This window comes from Notolepis coatsorum (genome assembly GCF_963971535.1).
Source record: "Notolepis coatsorum genome assembly, chromosome: 20".
NCBI lineage: Eukaryota > Metazoa > Chordata > Actinopteri > Aulopiformes > Paralepididae > Notolepis > Notolepis coatsorum.
In genome coordinates this window covers 65,678,932-65,701,644 of record NC_140184.1, presented here as the reverse complement: position 1 = coordinate 65,701,644, position 22,713 = coordinate 65,678,932, and the positions used below count along the sequence as shown (strand labels likewise).

At 43.9% G+C, this 22,713-nt stretch overlaps 1 protein-coding gene across 1 annotated transcript in view; it reads right to left on the bottom strand.

Moving 5' to 3' along the window:
* Nucleotides 1-22,713, bottom strand: part of cpne7 (copine VII) — a gene marked incomplete at both ends in the record, with an annotated part of 210,175 nt that overhangs the window by 55,481 nt on the left and 131,981 nt on the right. Inside the window, 4 exons of the mRNA XM_084337136.1 lie at nt 1,951-2,037; nt 3,051-3,149; nt 17,552-17,641; nt 18,191-18,274. Coding sequence (XP_084193262.1) covers nt 1,951-2,037; nt 3,051-3,149; nt 17,552-17,641; nt 18,191-18,274 — 360 coding nt within the window. The remainder of the gene's footprint in view (nt 1-1,950; nt 2,038-3,050; nt 3,150-17,551; nt 17,642-18,190; nt 18,275-22,713) is intronic.

The window sequence follows — 22,713 nt, the reverse complement described above, 5'->3', positions numbered from 1 at the left end:
AGATCCATTTCCGGTTTGTATGGCGCAATAAACGCCCAAATCATATCGATTATTGAGTTATGGCAGTGATCCGTATACACGGATGTGTGTCTAGAGTCCCGCAACAATATGTGACTGCCGGACGGATTTCCCAAATGCACCGAGATCACCAGATCCATTTCCGGTTGTAACTCGCCCGATCATCCACCAGGCGGCAGTATTGAAGCGTTGCACTGTTGTGCAGAGTCCCACTGTCTCAGCAGAGGCTGGGTGGCGGAATTATGAATACCATGGCGAAAAAATTAAATATGATCTCAATAACGTTGTACACCGTGCTTTGGCAGAATTCGCATTACCAGCAAACCCGTCGTACGCCGTTTATGGCGGTCAATGTGTTAATGAAGGAAGGTATAGAAATCCTAACACAAACTCTGCTGTGAGTACAACAATAAAGAAGGTGGTTTTGCTTTATTGATCTATTTGATTCCAGTCATGTACAGAACTGCATTGAGCAGCCTGTGATGTGGGTGTCAGTGTGACGCCAGGCACCCAGCAGAGAGGCCGCAGGACAGAGACAGTCAGCTACTGTGCAGCTCAGCACGCACCCTGCCAACACCGCCGCTAATTATTTCCCTCAAAACCATCAGGAATAAAAGTGGCATATAAATCATCATGGCTAACAATAGACTGATATTGGCTCTGAAAATGAATTAGAAACAAAAATAAATTGCATCCAAATGGAAACACTGAACAAACAGTGATAATCGACCATGAGTTTTCTCTGAACAGGGTAAATATGCATTTTGCTACAGTATGATGCCCCTAGCTCATGGAATGAACTCCAACAGTCCTTACAGCTTGAGATGCTCCCCTCTGTTGCAGAGTTTAAAACCTCGATCTCCAACGTTTGTCAATCGAGTTGTACATGTTTTAATTGATTGTTATCCTTACTTGTCTAATTGTTATGATTGTATGTTGTGTGATTAGATTTGATATGCCTTTTTTTTGCTTAACTCTGTATGTTTTGCTTAACTCTGTATGTACACTTGACATTCCTGTAAATTAGTATGATCAAGGTTTTTTTATTGCTGTGTTTGAACAATTATAGACAACTTTGAAAACAGTTCACACATGTTTTAGTGCTTTAGTAAGCTACACCATGAGTCTATACAGTTAGCATGATGCTAGCTCAAAACAGCTGGGGGATGCATTTTTTTCAAAATGGTAGGCTTGGGGTGATTTGTGCCAAAGGGCCTGGGTTAAGTTGTGCCAGATATTCTCTTTGTTAAGTTGCCCCAACTTATTTTATTAACTATATATATTACTTTATTGTATTGTATTGTTATTGTACATTGCATTCTTGCATTTGATCACTAAAACTATGTGATATTCTTAATTTTAGACCAAAATCCATCATGCAACGCAGATATACAAACGGAAGACAGACAGGGTTTCAACTCCTCTTGAGAAGTTGGAAAGAGCAGTGAAAGAGGTGCAACAGGGGAAGACTATACGTCAGGTTGGAAAGGAGATGAAGATCTGCAGGATGCTTTTACCGCTTTTGAGATTAAAATGATCTGTTTTACGTAAAATTATCAATGGCACAATTTACCCCAGTGTATTCTCTCTAATGTCACACCTTACCCCGCACCGGGGGCAAGTTGTGCCACAAAACCACTTTTTTGTCTAAAGCTATATTTCTGAAACAGTTTATTTAAGATCCAAAGTGATTGTCCCCAGGGATGCACAACATCCTAAACGATATGTACATATTTTAGTTGGGGGCATTACTGTAATCCCCTTGCTTTAAAGGCACTTTAAGTAAAAAGTGGAACTACTCACCCCACTCTCCCCTACGGTTAAAACAACAGATTCATCCAACGATAGGTATAACTCTGTCCACGGCTGACTGTTCCGTTAAGACGTGGTAGATATATATTGATCAGCGTGAAATGAGTCATTGGTTCCTACCTTAAGGTCACTGAGGATAATGACTCCGGAATTCTTGTAGTTTTTCTTCTTCAGTTTGTACTTTGGATTCACACAATCCCACGTGACCTTAAAGAGACACGTTTGAGAAAAGGACAAGGAGACAGGCAGGAGTTATGACCTTGCAATGCAATTTCCTCCTAATGTAGAGACGTCATGACATTTCTTTCATCTATGACAGACATCACAGGGTGACATTAAAAGAACATTCCTGGCATCACTGGGTGGCAGGTATCCTACCCTCTGTGTATATTCCCTATTAGTGTGTATCTTCTGCACAGCACTGTCAGTTTCTATCTTTGATCCTTCGCCCCACTGCATACATACACTTCTTTGTATGTATTATTATATTCCTACAAATCAACTACATTTTTAAGAAATCATAATACTTTTACCTATATTTTATAGATGCGTTTCTTTGTCTTTTCCTGTGTGTATTACTGTAAGTGTATTATTGTATGTATTATTGTATGTGTATTACTGTATGTGTATTACTGTAAGTGTATTATTGTATGTGTATTATTGTATCTGTATTACTGTATGGGTATTGTGTGTATTATTGTATGTCTATTACTGTAAGTAAGTGTATTATTGTAAGTGTATTATTCTATGTGTATTATTCTATGTGTATTATTGTATGTGTATTACTGTATGTGTATTACTGTATGTGTATTATTGTATATGTATTACTGTAAGTGTATTATTGTAAGTGTATTATTGTAAGTGTATTATTGTATGTGTATTATTGTAAGTGTATTACTGTAAGTGTATTATTGTGTGTGTATTATTGTGTGTGTATTACTGTATGGGTATTGTGTGTATTATTGTATGTGTATTATTGTATGTGTATTACTGTATGTGTATTATTGCATGTATTATTGTATGTGTATTACTGTAAATGTATTATTGTAAGTGTATTATTGTATGTGTATTATTGTATGTGTATTATTGTATGTGTATTATTATATGTGTCATTGTATGTGTATTACTATGCATGTGTATTATTATATGTGTATTGTTGAATGTGTATTATGTGTATTATTGTATGTGTATTATGTGTATTATTTGTATGTGTTTTATACCTTGTTTCCACTGGATATTTTCTGCATTTCTCTGAAGGTGGCGTAGAACTCTCCGATGAAGTCATGTTTCCCCCTGGAGTCATAGTCCCACACGAAGCACTGTGATACACAGACATACAGATATATATTTCGAATACAGTATGTAGACATGACAAGGGAGATAAATTGTAAAGCTGTGAGATGTACGTTTATTATGCATCATGTACAACAATGACAACCATTTTGAATCTAAGCATCTCAAGATGGAGGACCTCTCCCTGCTCTCGGAAAAACATCTCAAATAAACTGATCAATCATCACAATACTATGTTTCCTGGTCAAATCTATAGCCAAGAAGACAACCTACAGTATTTGTCACTGTAATATTTACCTACAGACATCTACCTACAGTAGGCTTACTGCCCTTATTCATTCATGCTTTTATTATGTTTATTCAGCCAGACAGCCAGCCAGCCAGCAAGTCAGTCAGTCAGTCAGTCAGTCAGTCAGTCAGTCAGTCAGTCAGTCAGTCAGTCAGTCAGTCAGTCAGTCAGTCAGTCAGTCAGTCAGTCAGTCAGTCAGTCAGTCAGTCAGTCAGTCAGTCAGTCAGTCAGTCAGTCAGTCAGTCACTTGTTAATGACCTTGCTTATTCAGTCATTGTACTTTCCTTTGAGGGGGATTTGGTTTGTTCATTGGGTTCCTATTGAAGCCTCACATGATCCTTTCTTGTTTCGTGATCTGAATAAGAAAATTATGCCTCCAGACTCCGTCACTGTCTCTCACCTTAAGCTTTCTGTCCTCGTAACAGTCTCTCACCTTAAGCTTTCTGTCCTCGTAACAGTCTCTCACCTTAAGCTTTCTGTCCTCGTAACAGTCTCTCACCTTAAGCTTTCTGTCCTCGTCACAGTCTCTCACCTTAAGCTTTCTGTCCTCACCACAGTCTCTCACCTTAAGCTTTCTGTCCTCGTAACAGTCTCTCACCTTAAGCTTTCTGTCCTCGTCACAGTCTCTCACCTTAAGCTTTCTGTCCTCATCACAGTCTCTCACCTTAAGCTTTCTGTCCTCGTCACAGTCTCTCACCTTAAGCTTTCTGTCCTCGTCACAGTCTCTCACCTTAAGCTTTCTGTCCTCATCACAGTCTCTCACCTTAAGCTTTCTGTCCTCGTCACAGTCTCTCACCTTAAGCTTTCTGTCCTCGCCACAGTCTCTCACCTTAAGCTTTCTGTCCTCGTCACAGTCTCTCACCTTAAGCTTTCTGTCCTCATCACAGTCTCTCACCTTAAGCTTTCTGTCCTCGTAACAGTCTCTCACCTTAAGCTTTCTGTCCTCATCACAGTCTCTCACCTTACAGTTTTTCTCAGTCGCTTTGGTGCATTTCTCAAAACAATTAGTACAAACTGCAAAACCTAGTTGATAACCTGCAAAAGCATGTCACTTGCTCAAAATGGATAGTTCCTTCCTCAAAAGCAAGTATTCTTGTCAATGAAAGTGTCAGTGTCATCAAAATGAAAAGTCCTGACACCATCTTTATGAACAAGATAGTCAAATAGCTTTGTCATGTTTTCATTATGACAGATCACTCTGTAAGTGTTTTCCAATGCAAAAAAGTCAGATCTTGGTGACACTACCTGAAAATGCTCAAGACATAAATCTACAGTTAAGTTACACATTACTGTACACATTGTAATATTCCCTCCTTGTTGGTCTGGGACATCAATGGTTTCTCTCTGTCCAATGTGATTTCTTCCACGCCTTCTACCTTTTGCTAGATTGAAACCCGCACTCATCAATGTATATGAATGTGTGCAGCGGTTCCCTGGTACATGCTTTATCCCAGAAGAGAGAGAGAGAAAAACTATAAACTTTTCCTGTGTAACATAATGCATTTTGGACAACATATTGTACACTATGAACTGTCATGTAAGTGTACTGCATGGCACTACACAATGTAACCAGTTTACAGCACTGAACATTAGAGTATGCATAGTGTTCTATACATACTGGCGACGGATCTCCTTCACTCTGTCGCTGTTCCGGTCAAATGGCACATTGTACTACAATAATTTCATGCGCATTTAATTTCTCCTGAGCACTCTGTCAATTGTAGCGATTGAAACGGATTCAATATTACCAAAAGATATTGTCATCCTCTATAACAGCGCTTTGTATCTCTCTCAACCTTATGGCATTGTTTGCAATCACCATTGCACAAATGGCTTCCTCTTGTTGCAGAGAAAAAAGGGGCCCTCTTCCACCTCTGCGAGGTTGTCTTGCAATCCTATGTGGTGCAGTGTAAAATTACAGTAATGTACAGTAAACATGAGATATACTGCTTCACGTAACCCATATTACTGTAGTGTACAATAACAGTGCTTCCCACTTCCCAAATGCTGCAGTACAGTACCATACTGTAAATATGGCAAATATTTACTGTAACACTACGTTAGACTACAATACAGTAAATCTGTTCTGCAGTAAAGCTGTAAGTCTAAATGTAAAATCTAAACAAGTTCTTGTCCCACTGTTTGATTGATTTATTGATTGAAAAGTTTATTAACAGATTGCAATGGGTACAGTACAGTACAGCTCAATACATACAATTGTTAAGGGGATGCAGACCAGAGAAAGTCTTTCGTCTGGTTTACATCAGGGTCCCCCATTTTCAATTCATCATAACATATATGACACACACGACATACAGATAGACAGTACTGCTATATCTATACATTTATGACATACCAGATTTGCAAATACAGTACTGTTTGTGATACAAAAAGTGTCCAGAAAAGAGTGTATACATTTGATGTAGAAACTGTACATTGGAGGAGGTTGGGTAGGTGGGGTGGGGTTGGGTGGTGGGGGGGGGGGACTGTACATTGGAGGGGGGGGTTGGGTAGGGGGTGGGTGGGGGACACTGTACATTGGAATACTGACAAAGCCATACTTGGTCATTTACTGTACAACTGTAAGCTTCATGTATGACACAATGGCAGTAGGGCAGTGCAGATTGTTTAGTGCTGAATTACTGTCCAATGTACACACCTGCTATCCCGACTAAATGTTTGAATAATAAAATGTACAGTAGTTCTCTCAACATTTGGCTGCACCCTTTGACCAGCCTCAGCCATTGTGAGGCCGTGCTTGACAACATGGTCCACAAGTGACACATTGTTTGTCTAATTCAACATTTTTGTATGTAATGACTCAAGCAATGAAATGAGGACTATTAGTTTTATAGAGAATGACTATTCAGCATTCATAAGTATAGTTAATTTTGACTGACATGACATAAGCAAATGATAATGTTATAAAACAGCAGAGAATTGTATGAAAGCAATTGATGCATGTCCAAAAGCATTTGCAATTTGTTCGGAGGAATGAGAAACTGCTACTATGATGTGCACAAATTACTAAATGTTGTGGAGGTTGAATTAACAGTTCTGTGACATAGTGGATCCGCTCGGCGTCACTCATGCACTATCCTCGCATATGTGCACGCGCACTGAATAAAATTCCACAATGTACCTTTATCCCAGTATTCGTCTGACCACACCCCTCGTTAGCTTACCTTCATAAGCAGGTGTGTGGTCACCTGCTCTCCTCCTTTCTCGCTTTCACCACAAGGAAGTGCCTTCGGTAGTACCCCACTTGACGTGATGTGATAGTAGGAGAAGAGTTGGAAAACAAGAGATACGTTGACATCATATCTTTATTTTCTCTCTCACTATTTTCGAGAAAATACGGCGATATTGTCTTCGTCACTGGAGTGTCTGGAAGATGGTGATCATTCTAAAAACCTCCACCGGTTTTCGTATTGGGAGCGCGCCGCTGCATGTCTCCCAACTGCAGTTCCTTGCTGTGGCTGGTTGCGGTAAAACCTTTCAGGACACAGCTGAACTGTAGGACGCGCCGCTGTTGTGAGAAGCGGTGGGTTCCAGGTTGGTGAGTAATGTTTTGCTTGCGAGCTCCACTTGTCTGTTAGTGCTATGGGGGCTAGCTGACAATGTTTATTAACACCGGCCCCAGATTAGGGTCCTTTGTTCAGCCTCTTAGGCAATGGCGGAGGACCTTGGTCTGAAGCCCATTATAGCAACTAGTGGGCCACGACCAGTAACTGGTGATCCCAGGATCTCTGGATGCGTGGGTACTTCTCTGTCACCGTATAGGCCCCGTCTCTCATATGCAAATGAGAGTTTACCCTAAACGAGGAAATGTGAGCATGGATGTTCATTATCGGAAAATCCATGTTCAAGTCAGCTACAGCCCAGATGGGATTTGTGCTGGCGCCGCCGGATGTTGGTAAACTCACCGTTGTAAAACTGTGTTAACATCTCGTTTCTCTTCTCTCTTAAAAGGTGAGGAGGGTTTCAGAACGGCGGCCTGTCTGAGTGTCTTGTTGTATCGTTGTGTACGAGTTCCGGTGGTAGCTAATTAGCTTGCGTGCTAGTTGTGGCCTACTGTGTTAGCCAGTCAGCTGTTAGCTGCGGCGCTAGCTCGCTGTGTTTACCAAGCCTGTTGTGCTAGGCTAGGTAACGTTAGCTTGCTGCTATCGGCCGAGAGCGGCCGTTGGCTTAATGCTACACTGTTGAACGTGCTGTGACTATAACATGTTTTAAACACTCTTGACTACGACGTCATCTTTGACAGAGGATGTCCGTCGAACCTGCCCGGAGCCAGGCCAGCGAGGACTGCGTCAACAAGGAGCACCGTAGCGGCGGGTTGGAGCAGCGAGCTGCCCGTGTCGTCAAACACAGGAGGCTGTGTTTACTTCGGTGCCATGTTAGAGACTGCAATTCGGTTGATCTGCGCTCCCGGTAGGCAAGGTCCTGACCAGACCTTGAACACTTCTTCTTGCTTTCCCTTCTAAATGTTTTGTAAATAACGATGTTTTCCAAAACGAGTGTTGCTGCACTACATTTAGGATACGACGCGAGTTATGTGTGAATTGTCTTGTCACTGGTCTCCATGTAAATCGGGTTATTGTTACAGATGTGAAAATGATCTGGTTTGTTGTGTTGAGACACATTGTGTGTTCATGTATCGTGTACTCACAACTAAGGGGGTTAAACTAACCTATAAAGCTATGCTTAGTGACATATGAGTAAAGAATGATTCTTTTCTCAGCCTGTAATGACAATGAACAGTGTGTTCACATATTAACAGGTTTACCTGTTTAACTGGCCGTATTAAGGGTAAAGTAGGAGGGTTGTGTTTCCCCCCGGTTCCCTGGGGACTTCTTCATCCTCCTTTCAGACATGTTGTTACACTATATTGTGTCACTGTGTGGTAGGGATACGATGTAACCCTTGGCTTAGTTGTTGGGGTTGTGCTAACCACTTGAGAAACTTTATTTTCCTAAAGAAAAGATTGTTTGGTCACTTTTTCGTGTGTGCTTAGCAAGGCCTGTGGCCGATACTAATCGAGAATTGTGTATTCTCTCATTATGAAAAACGGCGTTCCTCTGTAGAGTGTTTTTGCCATTTTTTGTAGGTGATAATGGGTTGTGTGTGTCGTGTGACCTACAACTGGGTTGGGCTGGCCACAGAAGCACATGTGTAAGTCTGGTACCGGGGCTCTTGGAGGGCCCTCTCTATTCTGTGTTTTTTGCTTAGTAAAAATCAGATAGCAGGTTGGCACATGCGCTGTGTGAAGCTGTTAGACGCTTCATGGAGCTGACTATGACTGCGCCATACTCTTTTTGTCATTACATCGCATCATGGGTGTGGGGTCGTAGAGGGGTGAACTGGTAACCTTTCCTCCCCCTTTTTTCTGTTGGTCAGGGGTAAACCCACCTGTCCTTCAAGGTTCCTGTCACGTTGCGGTTCGGCACGTTACGGGGGGGGGGGGGGGGAGGGGGGGGGGGGGGGGAGTTTCCTGGTCCCACGCCCTGGAATATTGGGCGTGTGCACCGCAGAAATTCCCCCACCATAGAGTACGTCACTGTGCGCGTCTCTGTTGGTAGGACTTCCGTGTGCTGTTCAGGTTCATATGATGGATCTGTTTCGGGGGGTGGTCAGGGCTCCTCCTCACAAAGCTCCTATTCGGGCCTTCTGTGAGTTGGGACTCTCCTTCCATGTGACTGTTTAAAAAAGTAACTAGTTACAGTTACTAGTTACTTCTTCCAAAAAGTAACTAAATTACTTATTCAGTTACAAATTATAAAAGTAACTAGTTACTTCAGAAAGTAACTATTGCGTTACTTTCAAGATTTTTTATCTAAACTATTTTAATGTTGCTGTGGGACAAAGTGAGACTAGCCTCCAATCAAATGCCATGTATGTAGATATTATAATTACTATGTTTATATAGTGGATCATACAAATACAAACAGAATAGATGTTTTGGAACTTTTGATATGTATTGCCCCTCAACACCGTACAACCGTACTGACCTTAACCATGACGAGATTGAAACTGTATGGATTGAAATCTTATTTGAAAGGGCAAAATCAGTACTAATAGGCACAATCTATAGACCACCAGAACAGAGTGGCTTTTATGACACACTTGATGGGTGCTTAACTGGGGTGGAGGGCGTAGAAAAAATCCTTATTGGGGACTGGAACACGGACATGCTACGTAAAGCAGCACCCGTCTTCAAGGCCTTCAGTAGGCTTTGTGATCTGCACGGACTCAGCCAGCTAATCACCCAACCCACAAGGGTGTGTGAATTAGTGGTCTGCAAGGGCCTTGAAATAAAGCCCGAGCCCTGCCCGAGCCCTTGAACTTCAGGCCCTGCCCGAAAATAAGCCTGACTGTAAATAATATTTTAAGCCCTAGCCCGCGTGAAAACCTGAAAAAAATTATTATTATTATTATTATTATTATTATTATTGAAATATAATTTTTTTTGTATTTGTTTTAAATATTCGAAACACGGTTTTATATGAACGTAATAAATAAACAAAACTAAGAAGCATTTACATAGCCTGTTTCGCAATGCCGTCTCTCCCAGTGCTCGCTTATATAGACTGACTCACACTGTCACACATCAGCCTCGTAAAACGTATTGAAGGCTATAGAATCTTATTTGACACACGCACACACACACACACACGACACACAATAGCCTACTCAGTCAAACAAACAAACAGAAAACAGAAATCAGATTTCGAGCAGAGCAACGTAATGAAAATCACAACAAAACAAGTAGCAGTCGCGACCCAGCAAATAGTAAACATCACTCACCAGACGTCAGCAACGCGTTGAACACCGTTAACAAAACCGGCTACATACATCCCAAGAACAAATTAAAACGTTCGCCAACTGGCTATATTCCAACACAACCAATCGAGTTGAACTTGTCCCCTGAGTTCTCTCTGCGCGCTGCAGTAATTACATCCAAATGTTTCTCTGGCGCAAAAGAGAAAGCGAATCTTAAAACGAAGGTTATCATATAACCCTAGTTATATGAAAAAAAATAAATAAAAAAAAAAACGCAATAAAAAAAATAAAAAAAACGGCGGTGCCCGGGCCCGGCCGAGCCCGAATTATTTATTAAAAAAAAAGCCCTACCCAGCCCGAACCCGCCGGGCCGGGCCGGGCCCCGTCGGGCCTGGGCAAGGTTGCAGTGCACCAGTGTGAATCAACCCAGACTACCATTGACCTCATCCTGACCTCCGACAAGTCCATGATCTCCAATAAAGGGGTTATAGCATGCGGGTTAAGTGATCATTATATGATATTCTGTTCCCGCAAAAAGCTAAAGCAAAAGGCTGGCTGTCACAAAACGGTCACATCTAGAGACCTCAAAACCTACTCTAGCGAGGCCTTTAACCTTGAACTGAAGAGCCTGGACTGGTCAGATGAACTCAATGGTACACTGGCTGAAGAAACCTGGCTTGGCTTCAAAACCAAATTCTCAACAATACTAAACAACATGGCCCCCCTAAGAACCAAAAAAATCCCCTCCAAATTCCTCAGAGACTCAGCAGCCGCCATCACCCCAGTCATCACACACATAATAAACCTCTCCATAAAACAGGGACACGTCCCCAAGGACTTCAAAATAGCGAGAGTAACACCCCTGCACAAAAAGGGCAGCAAATTAGACCCAGGCAACTACCGCCCTGTTTCTATCCTTACATCCATCTCGAAAGTCATGGAAAAAATAGTATACGAACAGGTCGAAAAGTACCTTACGGATAAAAATCTAATCTACGAATTCCAATCTGGCTTCAGAACATCCCACTCCACTGACACATGCCTTCTCTATTTGAACGACCACATCAAACAAGAGGTGGACGCGGGCAAATACTGCGGCATGGTCATGCTAGACCTACAAAAGGCCTTCGACACTGTCAATCACTCCATTCTGATTGACAAGCTAAAAGCAATTGGTTTTGATAGTTTATCAGTGAGCTGGATACAATCCTACCTGGAGGGGAGAGAACAGATGGTGGAGGTAAACGGTACCCTATCCCCCCCCCTCACAGTGAACTGTGGTGTTCCACAAGGAAGCATACTAGGACCACTACTGTTCCTAATTTATGCAAATGACATGTCGTCAGCTTGTGACTGCAACTTGTTCCTGTTTGTGGACGACTCAGCCCTGCTGGTCTCTGACAAGAACAAGTTACAGGTTGAAAAAACCCTCAGCTCGGAACTAGGCAAAATCTGCATATGGCTCGCCGACAACAAACTATCATTACACATGGGCAAAACAGAGTCCATTCTCTTCGGTTCAAATAACAAACTCAGCAAAACCGACGGCTTCTCAGTTACAGTGGGTGACACTATTGTCACAAGGAAAGATGAAATTACCTACCTGGGTTCCATCCTAGAGGCTAATCTTTCCTGTGACAAAATGGCATCCAATGTAATAAAAAAAGTCAATCAACGAACTCGATTCTTGTACCGGATCTCCTCCCTGGTAAACAAGAATACCCTGAAGACTCTGGCAGGAGCACTCATTCAAGGGTACTACGACTATGCTTGCACCTCATGGTACCAAAGCACCTCAAAGGCACTAAAAACCAAATTACAAACATCTCAAAACAAACTAGTCAGACTACTGCTTGACCTGACTCCTAGAACCCACCTCACCCCTGCACACTTTGCCAACCTAGGATGGCTTAGAGTAGACGACAGAGTACAGCAACTTGCAATGGGCCTGGTCTACAAGATACACTACACGACCAAGGTACCCATGTACATGTCAAAATACTTCCCAAAGGTCAGTGAATACCACGATCACAACACCAGAGGGAGCTCCACAAATCATGTAAAACCCAGATTCGGCTCAAACAAGGGACTAAACACGTTTCGCAATTATGCCACAACAATGTGGAACGCCCTACCCAAAGCTGTAAAGGAATGTGAATCACTACCCACCTTCAAAAACACTCTCAAAGAACACCTACGGGAGACTGCAATTCAAAACTGGCCCCTACAAATGTCCTAACCCAGTTGTACAATAAAGACCAAGCATGGCTTTGTCAGTATTCCAATGTACAGCCCCACCCAACCCCACCCCAACTACCCAACCTCCCCCAATGCACAGTTTCTATGTCAAATGTATATACACTCTTTTTCTGGATTTTTTTAGTATCACAAACAGTACTGTATTTGAAAATCTGGTATGTCATAAATGTATAGATGTAGCAGTACTGTATATCTGTATGTCGTGTGTGTCATATGATGAATTGAAAATGGGGGACCCTGATGGAAACAAGACAAAAGTCTTTCTCTGGTCTGCATCCTCTTAACAATTGTATGTATTGAGCTGTACTGTACTGTACCCATTCTGCAATCTGTTAATAAACTTTTCAATCAATCAATCAATCAATCAACAGGCCACAACTGGGCAACATTAAATTATGCTTGTTAAGCACTATACCAAAAATAAATAACAAATATATACTGATTGATTGAACATTTTAATGAACAGATTGCAGAATGGGTACAATACAGTATGGCTCAATACACACAATTGTTAAGGGGATGCAGACCAGAGAAAGAGTTTCGTCTTGTTTACATCAGGGTCCCCCATTTTCAATTCATGACATTTATGACGAAAGTCTTTCTCTGGTCTGCATCCCCTTAACAATTGTATGTATTCAGCTGTACTGTACTGTACCCATTCTGCAATCTGTTAATACACTTTTCAATCAATCAATCAATGACATACACAACATACAAATATAAGAATCTAATCGAATCATCTAAACTAATCTAATCATGACATTTAAGACATGCATGACATACAGAGATATATATATCTCTGAGCACCTGAAGCATGTGCTATTAAACCAGGAAGTGCAGCACTGTTGATAAGGCTGTCTGCACTGCAGTAGAGCCACTCAGTGCCCTGCGCTGCAAAGAGTGAACACAAAACGCTCATGGACCCGCGGTCTCATGTTGACTGAGTCGCTTGTGTTGTTCGTTGGATTCGTTTTGGATTATTTGGGCTCAAAACATACACTACACGGACCGCGGTCTCATGCTGACTGATCAGTGATCGCTTGTCTTGTCACGCTGTATGTCAGACTCTGGATGCTTTAGACACCCGCCCACCTCCACCTCTGATTGGCTTACCATGACATTTTATTCAACCTCAGCCAATCGTCAGCATGTATGCTTGGCTCGCGCACTGCCCACTAAACAAGGAAGAACATATTATTGCCTCTCGGCGCAGAGATCTGTCTGATGAAAGAAACAGGTTCATTCATAGTAATGCGCCGCATTTTTTTGCAGTAATGGCAACGGCGTTATTAAGATTGGAAGAGTAATCCGTTAGATTACTCGTTACTGAAAAAACGAATGCCGTTAGTAACGCCATTACTTATAGCGCCGTTATTCCCATCACTGGAGGGAGCCTCCTCAGAGTACAGAGCCTCCTCCTCAGATTGTCAAGGTGAGTGGAACCTCAAGAAGGAGTCCTACTCTATTGTGTGTGTATTCGATTCAATTCGATTATTGAGTGTGTATGGGTTCAGTGCCTCCTCCCCGGAGAGCCCTAAAACCAAACTTTTACATGGCTCAAGGTGCAATATATTCTTTTCAATCTGTACAGCTCGCGTGGGAAGTCTCTCTGGGGATTTCCGTCTCCTCCCTATGGGAGGGTGGTGGGATGTAAAAATGTGAACAATTTTTACCCCCGGCTGTGTAGACTGGGAAACATACTGTTGGTGCTTCCTTCTTTTCTATTGAGAAGAGTTGGAGTTAGGGAGCATCACACCCATCTTGTCGTTCCCCTGGGCGCCTTGGGGATTCAATGACAGGTCTAAATAGCCTGTTCATTGATGTGGTTGTGTCCCGACGCACGTATAGTGCTAGCTCGGGGTGTTCTGTGATCAGGCGACTGACTGGCACGCCTTGGTTGCTTGAGGTTAAAACGGCGTTTTTATAAAGCAACTGGGAAGGAGGTTTTTCCTCTTCCGACGACCTGTTTTGGTTGTCGACGGATTCTCGTTCATATCTGGGGGATGATGATGGAATGGATCTGAACATATGTAGAGGGGTCTCACGCCCTGGGGGTGGGCCACCGGGCGCGGTTCGCACAGAACGTCTGGGTGGCGCCTTCTTTTCATGTTTAAGATCAACACGCATATCTGCCCCTTCTCCTGGAGTAGGCATGTCGGCGTGGTTAGGGCACGGGACTGGTTCTGGTCACGCTGGTCCGGATCAGTTAAACCCGTTGTCCGCCGGGGATGCAGATCTGCTGTTCTGGTACCCTGAGGGACTTGGGCCTTTTCAGGGGGAAAATGCCAGGTCGGTCCGGGTGTCACAGGGTTAAGCGCTATGGAGACCCTGGTTGGGTACATTTTGTACTCTGCACTGTCGTAATGGCTTACGGCCATGCCAACCTGTACACGCTCGATCTCGTCAGATCTCGGCCGCTACGCAGGTTGGTCCTGGTTAGTACTTGGTTGGGAGAACGCCCTGGGAATACCAAGTACGGTGTGCTTGGGGCTGGTTCTCCATTCTTTTCGCTCCTCTCTCACGCATGGCGAAGAGGAGCCTGTTGGGGTGGTCTTTGACCTCCTCTGGTGATCCTGTGCTTCCCGTATCGCCGGGCCCGGTCCGAAGTAATGTTTCGTCGACCCGTAGGCCTGGGTTAACCCTTTTTTGAAAACTGAAACACTTGTACTGCGGTATAGCCGGTGTATACCCGCAGTTTTTTTCTTGAGGGGTTATAGGAACAACCACCGCATTGGGTAACACCAAGGTGGTTGATTCCCTGGTGTGTTGGAGCAGTGTCAACTCCCGGGTTACCCGGGTGAGGGTGCCCCTGCACGTTCATGACGTCTGCCAATCGTGTCAGCCTTCTCTGCCTCAAGTGGGTTTTTTTTAAATGGAGGCTTGGTCATGCAACAACGCCAGCATACGCCCCTTCCGCCGGGGCGGCTGTGTTCAGCTGTCCCCTCTGGCGCCTGTCTCGTCCGCAGTCTCCAGGCTCGGGTTAACAGCCTGTTGCCTGGTTTTTCCCTGGTGCGCTGCCTGCTTCCGTTGGTTAACCTTTTTTGTGTGCTTACGGTCATGCTGACTGCCTGTTCTGCAGGGTCAGTGTGCCAGGCGGTGTACTATTGGGGGGACAGGGCCCGCTCGGCTGAGGGGCCTTTGTCCGAATACGCTGGCGATGTGGGGGGCGGGGTCACTAAGTGCCCACCTGGTGGGGTCTTGATGCTGGCATCATGGACCTCTCCGGGCCCCCGTTCCAGGGGGTCCAGTCCCTTTGGTGGGTCTGGGCCTTCCTTCGCGCTCCGCTGCTACGGCCTTGCCACAGGGTTGGGTTTGCCCTTGACCCCGTGATTCTGGGGGCAGTAACGAGGTTGTTCCCTCCGTTCGTTCCCGGGTGGCATGCGGGTTGTGCGTGTGTGTAGTCGTGGGTCAGACCACGGTCTGCTCACCCTGTGCGTTGAGTTGCTTGAGTGCCTCTTCGCACGGTCGGGTCCGTCGCCCTCCCGGGAAACCTCCAATAGGGGGGGTGCCCTCCATTAGGGGGGGTCGGGGGGGCTCGGCCCTCCCTGTTCTGATGGTTGTGGGGGGCCTTCAGCGGGGTGTATTTGTCGGCCGGTGGCTCCGCTCAGCCTCCCTTGTGCATGAGTGACGTCGAGCGGATCCACTATGTCACAGAACAATAGGTTATAACTATAACCATGTTCTGTTAATAGTGGTGACGCTCGGCGTCCGATGCCGCTACAGCCCTTGTTCTCACTTGTGGTGAAAGCTTGGGAAGGAGGAGAGCAGGTGACCACACACCTGCTTATGAAGGTAAGCTAACGAGGGGTGTGGTCAGACGAATACTGGGATAAAGGTACATTGTGGAATTTTATTCAGTGCGCGTGCACATATGCGAGGATAGTGCATGAGTGACGCCGAGCGTCACCACTATTAACAGAACATGGTTATAGTTATAACCTATTGTTATGAGAATTTTTATTCTGATCTGAGAAATGCACCAAAGCAATTGAGAAAAACTGTAAGCTTTCTGTCCTTGCCACAGTCTCTCACCTTAAGCTTTATGTCCTTGTTACAGTTGTTGTATATTTTAATCTGTTCATAAGGAGTTATAGCCATACATTGAATACATTGATAGAATGTCAGTAAATACAGTGGTTAATATTACAGTGTCAGACGTCTTCTTAGAGACAGGGCTCAGTTTGTGATGAGCACATGTTGATTAGCCAAAGGGAAGCAGCTGGAGGGAGACAGCTGAAAAGGAGTCATCAGCTTATCTTCAGAGGCCTGAAAGACCTCCTGACCAATTCCTTAGAAAGTATTCAAAGCCAGACAAGCTAAGGTTAGGAACAGGAGATAAGATTAGTATTTTGAGTGGGTTCTGATTGGACAGGAAGACGCAGGAAGGACCATTGATTAAGCCAATCATTTTGTGAATAGGGGAAAAACAAGGAGGGATTTCATGCTAGTGTATAAGCTTGAGGCAGAGAGAGAATGCTCTCCTCTTCCTCCCTGACTGTTGCTTGACGCCTGGTTCCTGCCTGCTGTAGAGATCTGATCTAGGTGTGAGTTTAGCATAGAAGGATCCTGGAGTCAAACAGGGACTTTACATTTTTGTAAACTGAACCTTAATTTGAAATAAAGCTTTGTAATTAAGAAGTATCCAGAGACTTATTATCCTACAACGGTAATTCACATAACACCTGGACCACCACTCGTCTTCAAGGATCTACCACACAGTCTCTCACCTTAACCTCTTAAGCCCGACGAGACCGGTACCGGTCCCAAAATGACATCATGTCATAAATCAATCTCTCCAGACTGTTTGACAAAAGTATTGTTTTATTTGTCAAGCGTATTCAAGTATAAACATCATAACCATGTCACAACAGCAGTTATAATGTATATTATCATCAATACGTTAGTTTACCAATAGGTTAAAGTGTTATTAGATCGATTTTTGTTTTTGTTTTACTATTGTTTTGGTTGCGAAAGCCGACCATTTTGGACAAATTGAACGTTGGGAATTTTTCTGTCCTTGTTACAGTCTCTCACCTTAAACTTTCTGTCCTTGTCACAGTATCTCACCTTAAGCTTTCTGTCCTTGTCACAGTATCTCACCTTAAGCTTTCTGTCCTCGTCACAGCTGCACAGGGAGATGAGGGACACTTTAAAGGGCTCCCATACGGGGTTCAGGTTGTTTTTAATGACCTATTGAAAGAAGAGAAACATTTGAAACTGACAATGACATACAAAGTGAGAGAGAGAGAGAGAGAGAGAGAGAGAGAGAGAGAGAGAGAGAGAGAGAGAGAGAGAGAGAGAGAGAGAGAGAGAGAGAGAGAGAGAGAGAGAGAGAGAGAGAGAGAGAGAGAGAGGTAAAATGATGGGCAGGCAGAAACAGGGAGAGGATGAGGGGATGGATGGAAGAATGCTTGGAGGGAGGGATGCTTGGAGGGATGGATGGGGGGATGGAGGGATGGATGGAGGGATGGATGGGGAATGGATGGGGGGATGGATGGAGGGATGGATGGGAGCATGGATGGATGGATGGATGGATGGAGGGATGGATGGATGGAGGGATGGATGGAAGGATAGATGGAGGGATGGATGGAGGGATGGTTGGTTGGATGGATGGATGGATGGATGGATGGATGGATGGATGGATGGATGGATGGATGGAGGGAGGGAGGGATGGATGGAGGGATGGTTGGATGGAGGGATGGATGGATGTATGGATGGGGGGGTGGATGGAGGGCTTACCTCAGTCCTATGCACAAGCTGTTCTGTTTCATCATCATTGATTCGATATATTTCCAAAAATGGGTCTGACTTACTGAAGAGGTCCTAGAGAAATAGAAATGACAGTCAGATCTACTGGGTTGAGGAGTGGGCGATATGACCATCCCAAATTGTCAGTCACCAGTTAACATTTCAGAATTTTATAGACATTTGTAGAATTTGCACGCAAAGAATGTTGTTTATGTTTTGAAACTGGTATTCATTATAATAGGTCTGAGAAGAAAAACCTAAAAATGTTGGCAGATCCTACTAGTTTTTGTTAAAGCTGCAATAACTTGTTTCTGACCACTAGAGGGACACGAGTCGCCACTATAGACAAACATGTTCCCAATACAAAAGCCTTGTCATGTATAAACATAAAGCTTCCTTATAGGCACAATCTTGTTTTAAAGGTCCTGTGTTTTATAAATGGCCTTTTCCAGTGTTTAGCATTGTTTCCTAGCAATGGGGGTATAAATCAATGTGGTCTGTGTCGCTAATCGTCATTTTGACTCATCAGTCTAGTCTCGAGTTCACAAGATCCTCCCTCACTCAACTAAGGTCGCTTTCACATATAGTTTTGGTGGACTCGGTGCGGTTCTGGTGGTGAAGTTGCAACATTGTTGCATTCTTCATTTGGTTCGTCTGCATTCACATAGCAATTTGTCAAGCGCACCGAACTTTCTGAACAATGTCACGCGGTCGAAAAGGGCGCTCGTCTATTGGACACAATGGAGAGTGGAAATCCCTCCCCTTCAGAAAGTGAAATGCGGAAATACACAAACTGCGTAGCCGTGAGCAGGCGTGATAGTAGCAGAGGCGTGGCAATGAGTGGAAATGTGTGTGTGGCTGCGAGCCCGTGTGTGCGCGCGCACGTGTGTGGACTGCGAGCCATGTCTGACTCCAGATCAGCGGATCACCCAAGTCTGTCCACGAGACATGTTTACACAGTGTGCTTGTAATGCCGCGCGCCACGGTATTAATAATAAGCCGTGTTTTTTTCTTATTCCTTCTACCCAAGATGCACAGTTAGATATATAGATAGATAGATAGATAGATGCAGTGTGCTGCGCACTGCGGTATTAATAATAATAATAATAAGCTGCGGTGTTCCTTCTACCCAAGATGCAGTTTATCAGGTGACTGACTACGTTTGGTCCGCGTTTGGTCCGATGAAGGCGAACCGAGACCTATGTTTTTTGGAGGACCGAGTTCGCGTGTTTGGTCCGCGGACCGAGTTCGACTGCGCATTCACACAAACCCGAAAAACCGGACTATCGACTTCTGGTCCGATAGTCCGGACCAAACAGCCCCTGTGTGAAAGCAACCTAAGCCGTTCTGATTTGACTGTTTTGCTGACGTGAATAAGGCACTGGTTGTAGTCACCGCCCACAATCAAATTCGTTCAACAACAGAGCGAGTGGAATTACTTCCTCAAACGGGTTGTGCGGGTGCCGACAGAGAGAGGGAGAGACGGATACGGAGCAACGGGAGCATTTACACACAAACTCGACTGCGTGTGTTTTTGGGACGCATGTCTCCTCTCTCTCTCCCTCGTCGGAGCATTTACACACAAACCCAACTGTGTGTGTGTGTTTTCAGGACACATCTCTCCTCTCTCTCTCTCTCCCTCGTCGGAGCATTTACACACAAACCCAACTGTGTGTGTGTGTGTTTTTGGGACGCATCTCTCCTCTCTCGCTCTCCCTCGTCGGAGCATTTACACACAAACCCAACTGTGTGTGTGTGTTTTCGGGACGCATCTCTCCTCTCTCTCTCTCTCTCCCTCTCTCTGTCTGTCTCTGTCTCTCTCTCAGTGATGGGCAGTAGCTAGCTACAAGTAGCAACGCTACATAGCTTAACTACATTTCTCAGTAGCGTGATGGTAGCGTTGCTACTTTTGAACCAAGTAGCGTTCTCTGTAGTGCAGCTATTTTTTGAATCAAATAGTGACGTAGCGTGAGCAAAACGCTACACGCTACTATCCGGAGAAACAGACTAAATCAAGATTTTTGAGAAAAAAAAACTCCCCGGAGAAAACCCACTATGATTGGTTGGTTGGTTTAGATATGAGTATGACGACTCACGATTGGGTATGGTTAGGCCAAAACATTATGGGTAGGCCAATCAGAGGCAGGATAGGGCGGGACATGCCACTCCAGCTCCGCAAATCAGGAAGTGAAAATCAAAACACAGACCACTGAATGAATGAATGAACCAGTCCGCGCGAAATGGCAGAGGGATTCGATGTTTCCAGGGCTGATGGCATTGATGAAGATGATGTCAATAACAACAATGCCTCTCCATGGCCCTATCTGGAAAGATTTATGAGTTTGACTGAAAAAACGCCTAAAACATATGTGTTTAGGTGTTTATTGTGTCAGCCAAAAACGAAGCTGCTCTCAACTTCCCACACGCCCAGCACTAACTTGAGAACACATATTCAGGTGAGCTGATGAAAAGCTTTACATAAACATTGTCAACTGTTCCCAAACAGCACACAAGTTAGTGCACTTTTTGTCAACAGCTTTAACTAACAGATAGCTGCTATCATGTTTCACTGTAGGCAGAAAATGAACAATATTATGGGGGTGGAGAAAAGAAAAAACAAACTAACATAAATACACTAAGAGGGAAAAGATCAGAGCAGTGGTTCTCAACCTGTGGGTCAGTCAGGACCCCCAGGGGGGGTCCCCACTAGGGATGGGAATTGATAGGATTTTATCGATACGATTCCATTATCGATTCTGCTTATCGATTCGATTCTTTATCGATTCCCTTATCGATACCTGATCAATTTATAATTTACATAAATAAATTGGAAATGCAACAGAACTACATTTACATTTACATTTAGTCATTTAGCTGACGCTTTTATCCAAAGCGACTTACAAGTTCTGTACGACAAGCCATCAGGAAGGGCACAACTCTATCAGCTGAGCAACAATGTTCATCAAAGTGTTGAGTGCTACAGTGTAGGTTAGTTTATTAGGACAAGTGCATGACAGTACGGTTAGTTAGGGTTGGATTTTTTTTTTCCTTCAGATAATGGTTGAAGAAGTGCGTCTTTAGTCGACGGCGAAAGATTGGACGTGATTCGGCTGTCCTAACTGGGGTGGGTAGTTCATTCCACCATTGTGGGGCAAGGACTGAGAATAGGCGACTTCTCTTTGATGACCCTCCCGGAGCTTGGATAGGAGTAGGTCTGAGGCGGCCAGAAGATGCAGAGCATAGTGGTCTAAGCTGGTTAGAATAACAACATGCAACTTGACATTTCTGATTGTCATTTATTGTTGAGCCCCCATGTCAGAAAAATACAAAAACTGTAAAAAATAAAACATTAACTATAGCCTACACTTAAATAAAATAATGTATTTGAGATTCTCTTAAAATGTATTTATTTTTTTATTCTTAAACTAATTTAATCTATTGAATAACAGGTCGTTATTCCTCTGACTTCTGTCTCACACACAGACACACACACACACACACACACACACACACACACACACACACACACACACACACACACACACACACACACACACACACACACACACACACACACACACACACACACACACACACACACACACACACACACACACACACACACACACACACACACACACACACACACACACACACACACACACACACACACACACACACACACACACACACACACACACACACACAGAGCTCCCTCCCCGGGCCCCTGTCCTATAAGGTATTGGCTTGTGTTGCTACACGGACACATTTGTATGTTGCACCATGGTACTTCCTGTCTTACAGTGAACAGACTAGTAAACAAACACTCCGTCTCTTATTATATGTGAACTAAAGAGTACAAGGTTTACACAACAGCCCCCACCTGCTGTTTTATTGTATTTGTACCTGTACTATCCGCTGTCAGCTGTTTATCTCTCTTTGTGAGCTTGATTAAATAGCGTTAGCTCACGTTAGCTAGCGTTAGCTCCGCGGCTAATTTTAGCTCACCCTGAACTAAATCAATGACTAGGTTCTAAAGCATTCAAGTAGTTTTCACTGCACTTAGAAGTAGCCAAACAGCGGGAGCATTTCGGGAGCATATTACCAAAACCCAGGCAATTTCGAGCCCTTAAGGAATCAAATAGAGTCTGCCATGGCTACATGGTAACGCTAACGTTATTGCGCAACTGTAGGAAAAACCTGGCAGCGATAAGAGAATCGAAAGTCACGGGAGCCACACGGTCCCCACATGATTTTGGGGCCATGGAATGTTTTGTGAGTTACATATTTAAATACATTTGGTCATTTAGCTGACGCTTTCATTCAAAGCAACTTACAAATTGTGTACAACAAGTCAGCAGGAGTGGTACATATCTAGCAGCCAAGGATAAGTAGTATTGTTTGTCTAGCAGTGTCGAGCTTGAGTGTTATACTCTGAGTACATACTGTAGTAGTATAGACATATTAGCATAGTTGGTGGTAGTATAGACATGGTAGCATAATAGTAAAATGCA